Source organism: Salmo salar, chromosome 06 (assembly GCF_965601325.2).
Source record: "Salmo salar chromosome 06, fSalSal1, whole genome shotgun sequence".
NCBI lineage: Eukaryota > Metazoa > Chordata > Actinopteri > Salmoniformes > Salmonidae > Salmo > Salmo salar.
Window position 1 is genome coordinate 70314337 of NC_138296.1, and position 15182 is coordinate 70329518.

General features: G+C 41.7%; 2 protein-coding genes and 1 non-coding gene across 5 annotated transcripts; 1 reads left to right on the forward strand and 2 right to left on the reverse strand.

The window, feature by feature from the left end:
* Positions 1-11124: 11124 nt before the first annotated feature.
* On the reverse strand, positions 11125-12583 carry LOC106607882 (uncharacterized). 3 transcript variants are annotated; one of them, XR_014392723.1, is made up of 3 exons: positions 12444-12583; positions 11963-12053; positions 11504-11787 (listed from the first exon to the last, which is right to left on the reverse strand). XR_014392723.1 is itself a non-coding variant. In XM_014205347.3 (2 exons), the coding sequence occupies exons 1-2, from the start codon at positions 12309-12311 to the stop codon at positions 11288-11290; spliced, it is 636 nt and encodes a 211-aa protein (XP_014060822.1). In that variant the 5' UTR covers positions 12312-12581; the 3' UTR covers positions 11125-11287. The 3 variants fall into 3 exon arrangements, 1 of the variants encoding a protein (XP_014060822.1); XR_014392722.1 differs by having other exon boundaries at positions 12176-12583; XM_014205347.3 differs by lacking the exon at positions 11963-12053 and having other exon boundaries at positions 11125-11787; positions 12176-12581.
* Positions 12584-12840: 257 nt separating this feature from the next.
* cn024 (CN024 protein) lies at positions 12841-15029 on the reverse strand. The gene is given in 5 exon segments (NM_001146434.1): positions 12841-13767; positions 14132-14226; positions 14307-14361; positions 14465-14602; positions 14912-15029. Coding segments are annotated over 5 exon segments (495 nt in total). The 5' UTR covers positions 14933-15029; the 3' UTR covers positions 12841-13581.
* Positions 13018-13099, forward strand: trnas-gcu (transfer RNA serine (anticodon GCU)). Its single transcript has one exon. It is a non-coding gene; the product is annotated as a tRNA-Ser (tRNA).
* Positions 15030-15182: the final 153 nt, after the last annotated feature.

A 15182-nucleotide genomic window follows, 5' to 3' on the forward strand; every position in this document is an offset into this window, starting at 1 on the left:
ACGGTGCTTCAACAAAGTACTGAGTAAAGGGTCTCAATACCTATTTAAATGTGATATTTCTGTTTTGGGGTTGGGAATGCATTTGCAAAAAACTCTAAAAACCTATTTTTGCTTTTCATTATAGGGTATTGTGTGTAGATTGATGAGGGGGGGGGGAATTATTTAATCAATTTTAGAATTACGCTGTAACATAACAAAATGTGTAAAAAGTCAAGGGGTCTGAATACTTTCCGAATGCACTGTAGTTTAGACAATTCTGACTGAAACTATTTGTACCCAGTCAAACAGCAGCCATGGAGGTCAGCCAATCATTTGCTATTGAGGCTGAAGCACCTGAGAAATCTATCAACAGGTCTGGTCTACCCAGTACCATCAAGGGCGTATGACCGAATGATGAAGACACAAGGAATGTGTCAGCGCCCAAGAAACCAGTTCCAAATTTGGCATGAGTTCTTCAGATACATCCAGATATGTTGGGGCACGAGTGGAAAATTTCAGTGTCTGTGGGTTTTTTCTCTCCATGAAGACATGTGAGGGACTTGTTGTGACCTTGGGGGTAGTGTATTGGACTTTATGTAAGACAGAAGACTTGGTGATTTTCATCAAGTAAAGTCATTGGTCAATTGTGGGACAAGGATGCTTTTATGCCCTTGATCAGTGGTAGTGTGTGATGCTATTTGGGGAGCCAAAGGTCTATTATGACTTCTGATCAAGTTTGTGGGTGGAGAAGAGGGGGGTTTGGTTGGACATGTTGAAACCTTTTGGTGTTGAGGGTAGGGGTTTGGTTGGGGGCCTGTTGAAAGTGTTTTGAATGGGGTGTGTTTTGGGGGTCTGGGTCGAAATCCAACAATGTAATCAAACTGGGTGGGAGTAGGATTAGGCCTCCCAGAGCATTCATTCCTGGCCCAATTGGGAATCAACATGCAGTTGTCTGGACTTCACAGAGGCTTGGAATTATTTTTATATTTTTTATCAATTTGGTGCAATTTTTTAAGTATGTGGAACATTTTCACAACTCAAAGCACATAAATCAAATCAGATCATTGAAATGTCTCATACTTCAAAACTGTAAGCACATTTTCAATTGACCGAGTACATCAAACCTAGTGATTAAAACTTTTCACTGTATATGACATGAGTTTTATGATATGGAAATGTGAAGTGCACATTTGGACTCACGGGGTACAGTACATCACCCCAGAAGGCTTTGCAGGTGTTAAATCTGCATTAAACATTAGTGATTCGCTTTCACCCTAAAACAAGACGGCCCCTCTCTATACCCTTTGTAATTGGGAGGTGGTGTGTCTTCACTTGTAGCTGTAGCCTGGTTTTGATTACTATGAACACATCAGATGTAATTATTAAATTACATTTTTAAGATCAATAAGGATCTCTCTCTCTCACACACACACACAAACACGTAATTATATTCACTTATGCTGCGGACATCAGTTTTCTAAAATTAAGGATTACATTTTACATCCTAGATATTAGTGGTGGGACCCAATATCGCTATTTCAATATTTTGATATCAATATGAACAAGGCATATCGTGATCTGGAAATTCTCTGATCTCAATACAGCATTGGTAATTTAAACATAGAAGGATATGTATCTGCTACAATTCCCCATTCAATACTGTTGTTTGAAAAACAAGCACTCAAGCTAAACACAAAGCTAAACATACAAGAATGTGATGATAAATACAATTACTTCTCAACGTGCACATTTTAGGTGTGGGCACCAGTATAGCTATTTCAATATAATGTTGATATCTTTTTATCGATAAGAGCAAGGCGTATTGTGATATCAGTTTATCCTTGCTGTTAACCTACAATATACAGTGCATTCGGAAAGTATTCAGACCCCTTGAATTTTTCCACATTTTGTTATGTTACAGCCTTATTCTAAAATGTATTAAATCGTTTTTTCCCCTAATCACTCTACACACAATATTCCATAATGACAAAGCAAAAACAGGATTTTAGCAATATTTGCAAATATATTAAAAATAAAAAAACAGAAATACCTTACCTTGATTCTCGAAATTGAGCTCAGGTGCATCCTGTTTCCATTGATCATCCTTGAGATGTTTCTACAACTTGATTGGAGTCTACCTGTCATACATTCTATTGATTGGACATGATTTGGAAAGGCTCACACCTGTCTATATAAGGTCCCACAGTTGACAATACATGTCAGAGCAAAAACCAAGCCATGAGGTCGAAGGAATTGTCCTTAAAGCTCAGAGACAGGATTGTGTCGAAGCACAGATCTGGAGAAGGGAAAAAAAACATTTCTACAGCATTGAAGGTCCCCATGAACACAGTGGCCTCCATCATTCTAAAATGAAAGAAGTTTGGAATCCCCAAGACTCTTCCTAGAGCTGGCTGCCCAGCCAAACTGAGAAATCGGGGGAGAAGGGCCTTGGTCAGCGAAGTGACCAAGAACCCGATGGTCACTCTGACAGAGCTCCAGAGATCCTCTGTGGAGATAGGAGAAACGTCCAGAAGGACAACCATTTCTGCAGCACTCCACCAATAAGACCTTTATGGTCGAGTAGCCAGACAGATGCCACTTCTCAGTAAAAGGCACATGGCAGCCCACTTGGAGTTTTTCAAAAGGCACCTAAAGGACTCATTTACATTTTTAGTCATTTAGCAGACGCTCTTATCCAGAGCGACTTACAGTAGTGAATGCATACATTTCATATATTTTTTCTCCGTACTGGTCCCCTGTGGGAATCGAACCCAAAACCTTAGCATTGCAAACACCATGCTCTACCAACTGAGCCACACGGGACCAGACTATGAGAAACATGATTCTCTTGTCTGATGAAACCAAGTTTGAACTCTTTGGCCTGAATGCCAAGCGCCACGTCTAGAGGAAACCTGGCACCATCCCTACGGTGAAGCATGGTGGTGTCAGCATCATGCTGTGGGGATGTTTTTCAGCGGCAGGGACTGGGAGACTAGTCAGGATCGAGGGAAAGATGAACGGAACAAAGTACAGAGAAATCCTTCATGAAAACCTGCTCCAGAGCACTAAGCACACAGCCATGACAACGCAGGAGGAGCTTCAGAACAAGTCACTGAATGTCCTTGAGTGGCCCCAGCCAGAGCCCAGACTTGAACCCGATCTAACATCTCTAGAGAGACCTGACAATAATTGTGCAGCGACGCTCCCCATCCAACCTAACAGAGCTTGAGAGGATCGGCAGAAAAGAATGGGAGAAACTCACCAAATACAGGTATGCTTAACTTGTAGCGTCATACCCAAGAAGACTTTAGGCTGTAATCGCTGACAAAGGTGCTTCAACAAAGTACTGAGTAAATCGTCTGAATACTTATGTAAATGTAATATTTCAACTGAATTTTTTTAAATGTCTAAAAACCTGTTTTTCCTTTTCATCATAGGGTATTGTGTGTAGATTGATGAGGGGAAAAAACAATTTAATCTATTCTAGAGGCTGTAACGTGGAAAAAGTCAAGGTGTCTGAATACTTTCCAAATGCACTGTATATTACATGACTGTTCCTGTAGGCAGAAATCTATGTCACAGACCTTCACAAAGGCTCTCACCTTAGCATAAATAATTGGCTGGTGATGTTTGATGGGCTCCTCAGTGTATTCAAACAGGTTAGGGGTCTTGGAAGTAACATCTTTCTTTTTCAATCACTTTTGTGCAATTTTCACAAGTGTGTGGTACATTTTCATAATTCAAAGCACAAAATCAAAAGAGATAATCAAAACGGCTCATGTTTCAATACTCTAAGGATATTTTCAAATGACTGAGTACAACAAACAAATTCAGAACATCATTTGTTCACTGCACCAAACCACTATTTCAATTTGGATACATATCCATTCTAAGTATCTGCTTTTCAATATTCACTTAATTTTTTATATGATTTTCTTGTCATGTTAACAATACAATTAGCTATAACTTAATCAAACTGCTCGAAGCTGGTGACTACTGAATCAAAATGTTGTAGTGCCTAGTTAACGTAAATAAACTGAACAAAAATATAAATGCAACATGTAAAGTGTTGGTCCCATGAGTCATGAGCTGAAATAAAAGATTCCAAACATTTTCCTTACACACAAAAAGCATATTTCTCTCAAATTTGGTGCACAAATTGTTTTATATCCCTGTTAGTTAGCATTTCTCCTTCACCAAGATAATCCATCCATCTAACAGGTGTGGCATATGAAGAAGCTGATTAAACAGTATGATCATTACACAGGTCCTCCTTGTGTTGAGGACAATAAAAGGTCACTTAGGCAGAATGGGCAGTTTTGTCACAACACATTGCCATAGATGTCTAAAGTTTTGATAGAGCGTGCAATTGGCATGCAGACCGCAGGAATGTCTACCAGAGTTGTTGCCAGAGAATTTAATGTTAATTTCTCTACAATAAACTGCCTCCAACATCATTTGACATCAGGAATTATCAAACTATACTGAACAAAAATATTAAACGCAACAATTTCAATGGTTTTACTGAGTTACAGTCCATTACATGTTGCGCTTATATTTTTGTTCATTATATAACAATATATTCCACTCATTATCTTAATTTCATTGATACACATGTTAACAATACAAATAACTATCACTATCATCAAACTGCTCAAAACTGATAACTTCTGAACCATTATGATATAGTGCCAAGCTAACATACATTATATAGTTTGATAACTGCTGAACACTGTACATTTTTATATTTTTACTTCATAAATGCATTGATTTGGCATCAACTTATGTTGAAAAGGTCAAACTAAATCATATGTAGATGTGGCTATAAATACTACATCATAAGACAAAGTGGAAAGAGTCACTATGTGCTACCATTTGGAATTATAATGTAGCGTACAAAGCACTGCTGAAATACCTGGGTTACTGTATATATGACAATATATTCCACTCATTATGTGAATTTCATTGATACACTGTAAGCAGAGTGACAGACACCCCTGTATAAGATGACAAGTCACATAAAAAAGGTGATTGTGTACAGTGTCGCATGGAGCAGAAATCAAATCAAATGAAATTGTATTTGTCACATGCACAGAATTGTAGATCTTACTGTGAAATGCTTACTTACAAGCCCTTAACCAACAATGCAGTTTTAAGAAAAATAAGAGTTCAGAAAATATTTACTTAATAAACTAAAGTGAAAAATAAAAGAGCAACAATAACGAGGCTATATACAGGGGGTACCGGTACGAGTCAATGTGGGGGGTACAGGTTAGTTGAGGTAATTGAGGTAATATGTACAGTACATGTAAGTAGGGGTAAAGTGACTATGCATAGATAATAAACAGCGAGTAGCACATGTGTAAAGAAAGGGGGGGTGTCAAAGCAATTAGTCCGGGTAGCCATTTGATTAGCTGTTCAGCAGTCTTATGGCTTGGCGGTAGAAGCTGTTAAGAAGCCTTTTGGACCTAGACTTGGCGCTCCGGTGCCGCGTTGCATGCGGTAGCAGAGAGAACAGTCTATGACTAGGGTGGCTGGAGTCTTTGGCAATTTTTAGGGCCTTCCTCTGACACCGCCTGGAATAGAGGCCCTGGGTGGCAGGAAGCTTGGCCCCAGCGATGTACTGGGCCGTTCTGTTGTGGAAATTCTAATCAATAATGAGGAGAGACAAGGTCAATCACCAATCAGGATATTACTTTATTCAAAACGTATTAGTAACATTGATTAATTATTGCAATAATGAAGCTTGTCAACGACCCACCAATAGGTGATTCGTTGAGAGCCCAAAGAGTGGATTTGAGCCACAGCATTTTATAGCAAAGTACATCCTCCTGAATGTTCATGACAAACAACAGATGTATGGAATGGGTCACAAGGTTAGGATTCGTCCGAAAGATACTAATAATTCACAGCAAACCGTATCTGCTGTAAAGACTTCTCATTGTGTAGAAACCAGGGTCTGGCGCCCAAAACAAAGTTCCTTTCCAGTTTATCCATACTGGAGCCATCTCCACCCTGGTACCTCATAGAACAGAAACACCAACTCATGCTACGAAATGCGGTCTTGTTAGGTTTATCACCCAAGGCATCGTAAATATTCTGTCAGCATTAAGCACCCAGAGGCCCATTCTCAGTAGAACACACACAGATGAGAGTGTTCTAAGAAACTCCTGTCATATTCATAAAACAACCATTTGATGCAATAACAGTATTTATAACATAATCTTGCAATTTTGCTCTCACATTACGCACTACCCTCTGTAGCACCTTGCGGTCAGAGGCCGAGCAGTTACCATACCAGGCGGTGATGCAACTAGTCAGGATGGTCTCGATGGTGCAGCTGTATAACGTTTGAGGATCTGAAGACCAATTGGAAATATTTTCAGTCTCCTGAGGAGGAATAGGCATTGTCGTGCCCTCTTCACGACTGTCTTGGTGTGTTTGGACCATGATAGTTTGTTGGTGATTTGGACACCAAGAAACTTGAAGCTCTCAACCTGTTCCACTACAGCCCCGTCGATGAGAATGCTTGTGTGCTCGGGCCTCCTTTTCCTGTAGTCCACGGTCATCTCCTTTGTCTTGATCACGTTGAGGGAGAGGTTGTTGTCGACCTCCTCGATATAGGCTGTCTCATCGTTGTCGGTGATCAGGCCTGTCATCGGCATACTCTATGATGGTGTTGTAGTCATGCTTGGCCACCCAGTCATGGGTGAACAGGGAGCACAGGAGGGGACTACGCACACACCCATGAGGGGCCCCCGTGTTGAGAATCAGCATGGCAGATGTGTTGTTGCCTACCCTTACCACCTGGGGGCGGCCCGTCAGGAAGTCCAGGATCCAGTTGCAGAGGGAGGTGTTTAGTCCCAGGGTCTTTAGCTTCGTGATGAGCTTTGAGAGCACTATGCTGTTGAACGCTGAGCTCTAGTCAATGAACAACATTCTCATGCAGGTGTTCCTTTTGTCCAGGTGGGAAAGGGCACTGTTGAGTGCAATAGAGATTGCGAAGTATGTGGATCTGTTGGGGCGGTATTCAAACGGAGTGGGTCTATGGTTTCTGGGATAATGGTGTTGATGTGAGCCAGCCTTTCAAACCACTTCATGACTACAAACGTGAGTGCTACGGGTCGGTAGTCATTTAGGCAGGTTTCCTTGGTGTTCTTGGGAACAGGGACTATGGGGTTCTGCTTGAAACACGTTGGTTTTACAGACTCGGTTAGAGACAGGTTGAAAATGTCAGTGAAGACATTTGCCTGTTGGTCAGCGCATGTTCGGAGTACATGTACCGGTAATCCGTCTGGCTGTGCGGCCTTGTGAATGTTGACCTGTTTAAAGTCTTACTCACATCAGCTACGAAGAGCGTGATCACACAGTTGTCTGGAACAGCTCATGCTCTCATGCATGCTTCAGTGTTGCTTGCCTCGAAGCGAGCATAGAAGTAATTTAGCTTGTCTGGCAGGCTTGTGTCACTGGGCAGCTCGCATCTGTGCTTCCCTTTGTAATCTGTAATAGTTTGCAAGCCCTGCTACATCCGACGAGCGTCAGAGCCGGTGTAGTACAATTCAATCTTAGTCCTGCATTGACGCTTTGCCTGTTCGATTGTTCGTCGGAGGGCATAGCGGGATTTCTTATAAGCGTCCGGGTTAGAGTCCCACTCCTTGAAAGCTGCAGCTCTACCCTTTAGCTCAGTGCAGATGTTGCCTGTAATCCATGGCTTCTGGTTGGTGTATGTACGTACGGTCACTGTGGGGACGACGTCATTGATGGACTTATTGATGAAACCAGTGACTGATGTGGTGTACTCCTCAATGCCATCGGAAGAATCCCGGAACATATTCCAGTCTGTGCGAGCACAACAGTCCTGTCGCTTAGCATCTGCATCATCTGACCACTTCTTTATTTAGCGCGTCACTGGTGCTTCCTGCTTGTAAGCAGGAATCAGGAGGATATAATTATGATCAGATTTGCCAAATGGAGGGCGAGGGGGAGCTTTGTACGTGTCTCTGTGTGTGGAGTAAAGCTGGTCTACAGTTTTTTTCCTCTGGTTGCACATTTAACATGCTGGTAGAAATGAGGTTAAATGGATTTGTTCCCTGCATTAAAGTCCCTGGCCACTAGGAGCGCAGCCTCTGGATGAGTGTTTTCCTGTTTGTTTATGGCCTTATACAGCTCATTGAGTGCGGTCTTACTATCAGCATCGGTTTGTGGTGGTAAATAGACAGCTACAAAAAATATAGATGAAAACTCTCTTGGTAAATAGTGTAGTCTACAGCTTATCATGAGATACTCTACCTCAGGTGAGCAAAACCTCAAGACTAGGTTTCGTGCACCAGCTGTTGTTTACAAATATACACAGACCACCACCCCTTGTCTTACCGGAGGCAGCTGTTCTATCTTGCTGATGCTTTGAAAACCCCACCAGCTGTATGTTATCCACGACTAGCTGAAACATAAGATATTACAGTTTTTAATGTCCCGTTAGTAGGATATTCATGACTGTAGCTCGTCCATTTTGTCATCCAATAATTTTACATTGACTCATAGGACTGATGGTAGAGGCAGATTACCCACTCGCCATTGGATCCTTACAAGGCACCCCGACCTACGTCCCCGATATCTTAATCTCTTCTTCATGCGAATGATGGTGATTTGGGCCTTGTTGGGTGTCTGAAGTAAATCCTTTGAGTCCAACACGTTAAATAAAAAATCTTCATCCAGTACGAGGTGAGTAATTGCTGTCCTGATATCGAGAAGCTCTTTTCGGTCATAAGAGACGGTGGCAGAAACATTATGTACAAAATAAGTTACAAATAACGCAAAAAAACACACACAATAGCACAATTGGATAAGAGCCCGTAAAACGGAAGCCATTTCCTCCTGCGCCATTATCATATCATATGATATCCCATGCTGATCAAAGCTTAGCCAACTAACTATAATTATTCAGCGGGCCGCTACCAAAACTCAACGAAGCTAGTTGCTACTAGCTAGCCTATTCTTCTTCTTTAAAGTTGTATGGCAGACTACACCTATTGGTGTATTGCCGCTACCTACTCTACGGGGTATTGAAACAAAAATATTCCATTGTGGGAAGGGGGGGACGACATAATACAAAAATGAATCAAACAACCATCTCACTCCTTCAGTCACATTGAAATCAAATCCTTACACAGGCTCAGGTGCCTGTGAGGACAGAGCATTCGTTGACAGGATTCCTGGAAATGCCTCTGCAGAAAAATTCCTGAATCACAAAAACGCTCAGCTGCACTCACAATGCCTATTTTCACAGATGTCCTCTCTGTTTGCGCTGTCCAGTTGATAACCAAAGTGATAAACGCTACAAAGTCCACCTTCGTAACATGCAATATATCAGGATCCCTCTAATGACAAGGAATATAATCTTGTGTCTCTACTCCTACCATTACTTATTCAACTTATTCAACCTTTCTTCCACTGTTCTGAACGCCTCAGGATAGGAGACATTGGACAGCCCTTATTCTTGCCACCTCCATCTCTTTCACCCTAACAGGACACTTCAGTAATTCGGGTGCATGTTCACCACAACAATTGCATCATTTAGGCTCAGCTGGCATATAATACTCCTCCCGTCTACATACACCTGACAAAATAATTAACATTTATCACACTGCATGGGTTTGGGCACGAAGGCTCTCATAAGGAATCTCATACAACCCAAATACATGTGAGAAGGGAGAGATTCTTCATTAAAAAACAATAGAATGGATTGAGTGGGCTTCCGCACTCCATCTCTAGTCTATTATTAGCTGTAGCAGTCTGCAAAATTGAACCATTTTCCCCCTTCTCTGTGAGTAAAAACCCCCTCGCCCTGGGATCCAATGAGATTCCTAAACAAGTTAATGAAGGCGGTACCTTATGGCATTGCATGGTTAAGTGCCCAATCAGAATTCGTTTTTGGATTTTAACTACAATGAAATTATTACATCCCTCTCCCTCACCCCTCCTCAGATCATGAGAGCACACTGTCCCGGTCTGTGCTACTGGCAGCACTACACTGGCAAACCCAAACAAGGTAATTCATATACCATTTGTTATGTTTATGGGGAAACAAAACTAAAACTGGGGGGGGGGGTACAAATTCTATCTGGGCGGGTCCATGCCCAGCTTAGCCAACCCGTAGAGCCGGCCCCGGTTGCTAGAATTTTGGAGAGTGAAATGGTCTGTCTGAAAAGTTCACATTCTGATTGTCTACAACTGTCTAAAAATGTGGGCACAATCAAAAGACACACTGTGATCTGATTGTGATCAGATCATCCTGCCCACCTCCAGAGGTGGGCAGGAATATCTTACAAGTGTAGACCAATCTGGACAGAGAAACCATTTAAATCAAAATTCTTCCACCCTCATTGACAGGTGGCACCATTGATTGGTTACATCAATATGTGTCTTACATTAAATAAATCATATTTTGAATGAATAGCTGTGAAATAATTTGCATAAAGAAGGGACCAGGACATCTGGTCACAATGCAGACACAGTGGATGGATAACAGAATGGATAATCAGAATGTAGACAATATCAGGATAGAGAACCCATGTTAGCACCAGGTATAAACGGGGCTATAGAGAGGCATTGGGATTGAGCTGGTACATACCGAAGCAGTGCCGTAGATTGGTTTAAGTGTCCAAGTAAACCAGAGAGGCCCTTAAGCACTTGATAAAGGTTTTCTGCAATGGTAGACTCTACAGTGCTGCTGACATGTGGGATGCTACATAACCAGTTCAGAGTGCCTTCCCATGCAAATCAGTGTTAGTTAACAATAACAGGTTAAGCTCAGTCCATAAAGGAAACTGATGGTGGACAACACTCCTTGGCTGGAGAAATAACTTTTGTTCTTTGACAGTGAGACTGTGACTGCCCCCACCTGGTAAGTATTGAAAAGTACCCCTCTCTGCTTCTGCATTCAAAACAAATACTACTTGTGTTGGCACTTCTTCCCTCACCTCCTGGATTTTTCAATGATTCGCATAATGTTTAACCTTGCTCAACTGGTAGCATCACCATTGCTAACGGTTTCCAATCGCATCAGCCCAGGGTGAAGACTTTAATGTTTTATTATTTTGAGCATGTGGGAGAATTGCTCAGACAAAGTAGTCAATTCAGGCCCTCAAATGTTGAAAGCATTTATTTGTTAACAATTGACTTTGCAATAACCATAAACAGGCATAGTATCAAACTGAATATAGAACAATAGTTGATAACAGGACAAAATGAAGGCTTGTGCTTTACAAAACCGTGGAAACAGAATTGAGGGCAGGGGCTGGGCAGTGGGTTATTGGAATGCTGCTTCATGTAGAAGTTGGTGTATTTTCAATTTTACAGCACTCTTCTTTCTATGGGGGAGCTTCCTAAGATACGGGAGCAAACTAAAGAAGAACATCTCATCCTCTATGTCCTCCAGTCCGTCCATCCCATCCATCTGCCACCTCCTCTTCCTCCTGGGCTCATTGGATCCGGACACAGGGGCAGGAGAGGGAGCATCCTCATCGTCTGCCTGGTCCCCCTCGATCTCATGGATAATGTAGGGTGATTTATCATCCACACCTTCTGTGGTACTTTCTCTGTTCCTCTCCCTTTCCTCCTCCTCATCTGTGGTGTCTCCTTGCAAGCCCTTGGCCTGGATGAAGGGGGTAAGGAAGGACATGCTTCTGCTGTGCATCCAGGTCTTCTTGTTTATGTCCAGCTCCCCAGATGCTCTCCTCTGCTGCTTAGCCCGCTTGAATTTGACAAAAGTGTCCCTCAGGTTCTTCCATTTATTCCGACAGTCATCCACTAAACACCCCAAATGAGACGTAACACAAAAATAAGAGGGAAGTGGGGTCAGGATATCTGCAACTAACACAAATAGAGCAATCTCAATCTGACCTATGGATAGTCTGACCATGATTAAAATACACACATGACATTTCTTGAATGTTATGTAAACATGTATTTATTCATAATTTACCTTATTGCAGGGTTCACATTGTTGTTTTATTTGGGGGATAACAATTGGCAGGTAGCTATCTAGCTAAGGATGTAGCTAGGTACGTAGCTACCTAGGTGAGAGAAAGTTTGGTCAACAACAGTTCACGTAGCTATAGCTAGCTAGTTGGCTAGTTTACTAGCTAACGTTAACTGGGTAGTTAGCAAGCTATTGCTAGAAGCAAGCTGACCTTACCAGGCATTTCTACTTGCAGACTTACAGCCCTCCATGCCCTTGCCTTTCTCTGTGAGTCCCTGTATGAGTTTAAAGTTATGTTATACAACTCGGGGTAATCCGAAACAGCCGAAATGATTCTGTCAGCCATTTGCATGTTAGCTTTCAAAGCACTCGCTGCTGCTACTATGGGTTTTGAATTCAAAGACAGTGCGCATGCGTATCAAATGTTTTCCAAACGATGTTAGGTCAAACTTGAAACGCTTGCTTGCTGGCTAAAAGGCTTTACATGGTCAGTCCAATCTCTGCATTGGCTGTGCAGCATTTACGAAGATATGGCTTCTGTGGAAGTCAGGGCATTCACACTTCTTGCGTTCCGCGGAGCAGCGCAGAGCTGTCGTGAAGGAAGTTGACAAGGAAGTGAGTTTGTGTTTATACAGGACCTCCTACACTCACCTGCCGTCAACCAATCATGTCAATGCGGAGCTATACGGAGCCATCCACATTGTTACTAAATTTGAGAGGCGCACAGCGATGCGGTACAGAGCTCAATATGGCCTCTGCATGCCTCCAGAGGCTCTATAATTGCGTCACACCATTCATGCGGTGCCTCCACCACAATTCGGATGAAGAATAAGTTGGCTTTAAATTAGCTACCACAATGCTTGAGACAGATGTAACTAGCTAGCTAAAACAAATACAATTTATTTATGAAAATCAAAACAGAACAATTCTAAAATGCAACGTTAAATGTTGCGAAAAATACAGAACATACAAACATGCAGTAGTATTTGCAGTCAGGTAAAAATGATGTAGTTCATGTGGTTTGATAAGGGTAACTGTTTTAAAACAGGAAGCACTACGACGAGGTGGCCGAGTGGTTAAGGCGATGGACTGCTAATCCATTGTGCTCTGCACGCGTGGGTTCGAATCCCATCCTCGTCGATTATTTTTTATACCTAGCCAAAGTGATCAGTTATACACAGCAATTATCTATGCTCTGTGCTATCCAGAACATTTATTCGATATTTGCACGCATAATGTACAAAACTCATTTAGTCAGAAATTCAACTAAATTGAAGGCATGCATGGAAAATGTATACTGCATGTTTTTAATTAACATTTCAGAATTGTATTAATATAGTCAGATAAAGTGCAATACAGTAGAAATCACAGAGGAACACCAACAAATACACACAGCAATATAAATATTTGCTCTCTTAGTTTGTTAGCACAACAAGTTTAATGCGTTCAATGCATACTATTGTGTTACTATTTTTCCTTTAGTTGATTTAGCTTTTTTTTTTACTTACAACTTAACAAACAATGCAAAAAAAAATGTAAGTAAGCATTTCACGGTAAGGTCTACACCTGTTGTATTCAGTGTGACAAATAACATTTGATTTGTTTATTAGCCTAGTTCTTTTTCAATGCTCATTATCATCTTGATAACCCATGTTGTGGGATCCTGTAGTTCTGTGCTCAGTGGCTTGAGAACCAGCAGGGACTCTGTGGGAGCTTGTGGCACCATATTCACTGCTCATCCTCGAAGAAACGTGGATTCTCTCCCTTCTTTTCTCATAGGAGCATTCGGTGTCTTTACTGCCTGTGTTCTAGAAGGGAACAAAACCGATAGCTTAAACGTTTTGCAATATCGGTTTAGAAAAAGAGTTCTGTTTGAGTGTGACTGCTAAATTATTAAAGTTGGTGTATGTTTAATCAAGAGCTAAGAATTTGACTGAAGATTGGAAACAAATGCATATGTGGTCTACATTTCTGACTATGTTGTGCAGGCTTTATGTGTAGGTCCAGAAACTTTTCCTGACCACTTTACCTGACCAGAGAACAACTCTGGGGCTTAGTGCCTATCACCAGGTTGTACCTAGTCAGCTCACATGGTCAGGAAAAACTCATGACTCTTATGTGGTCAAGAAAGACTCCTGGCCGTATGTGTGTGTAATGTTGTATGTACCTTACCTTGTTGTCACGCTGATGTTCATCTACAGCATACTGGTATTTGGCAGTGTTGAGGCCAAGTACACCAGCCAGATTTTCCCCAAGAAAATCACAAGCTAAAGGCAAAAACATGTTATGTAAGACAATGCTTTTTTTAAATTGTTTCAAGAGCACACATGAATGGAATGCAACTTACTGCGCAATGACTTCCTGCCCAGAGACCAAGTAAAAGCTCTCCATGGGAATTTGGGCTAAAACACACACACAGATCAGTGCTGCATTCCAACTGTGCTCATGGACTAAATGTTATTTATACTAAGAATCAAAATCTTAACTGTTTGAACACTTCCCTACCATGTCTTCAGGCTCCCTAAACACCTCCTCTTGTAATGTATCCTCCTCCTCACTGTCATCTTCCTCCAGAGTCTCACCGCTGGAGAAATGGATGACCCTCCTCTGCAGAGACAGTGAAGGACCCCTGAACTGTGTCTCCTGAATGTCAGGACCCCGAGAGACACACACTGTTAATGACCCCATATCCTCTCATACCCATCCTGTATAAACAATTCATAAAACATAAGGTCTGTGGTTGTGCTTGATAATGGTGTGGGTGCGTACTGCATTAGCTTATAATAAGCAATTTCTACTGACGCCATCTATTTGCCAAGGGATAGTCTTGTTCCATACAGGAAGCAATCATAAAGGTAGCTCTGAATTGAGAGATACTGAAGACGTATTTATAAAGAAATGTCTGTAACTTTGACAGGTAAACCCTTTAGCCTACATATGAACAGCACTTACTTCCTTGAAACTGTCGCTCATTCTTCACACTGAATAAATGGTTTTCCTTTCCTTGTGCTGCTGCCTGTAGAGCAAAAATGTTTTCTCAGCTCAGAGTACATACATTTCCTCCACTCTGATGGCACTGGAATGGTCAATCAAGGCAACCGAAAAAAAGCAAGATACTGGGTCCAACATTAGTTTGAAACCTGACACTCAACACACCAGAAACACGTTGTAGTCATGCTTACTGTGTACACCAGTCAGAGACTGCGGTCATTGGATGACAGGC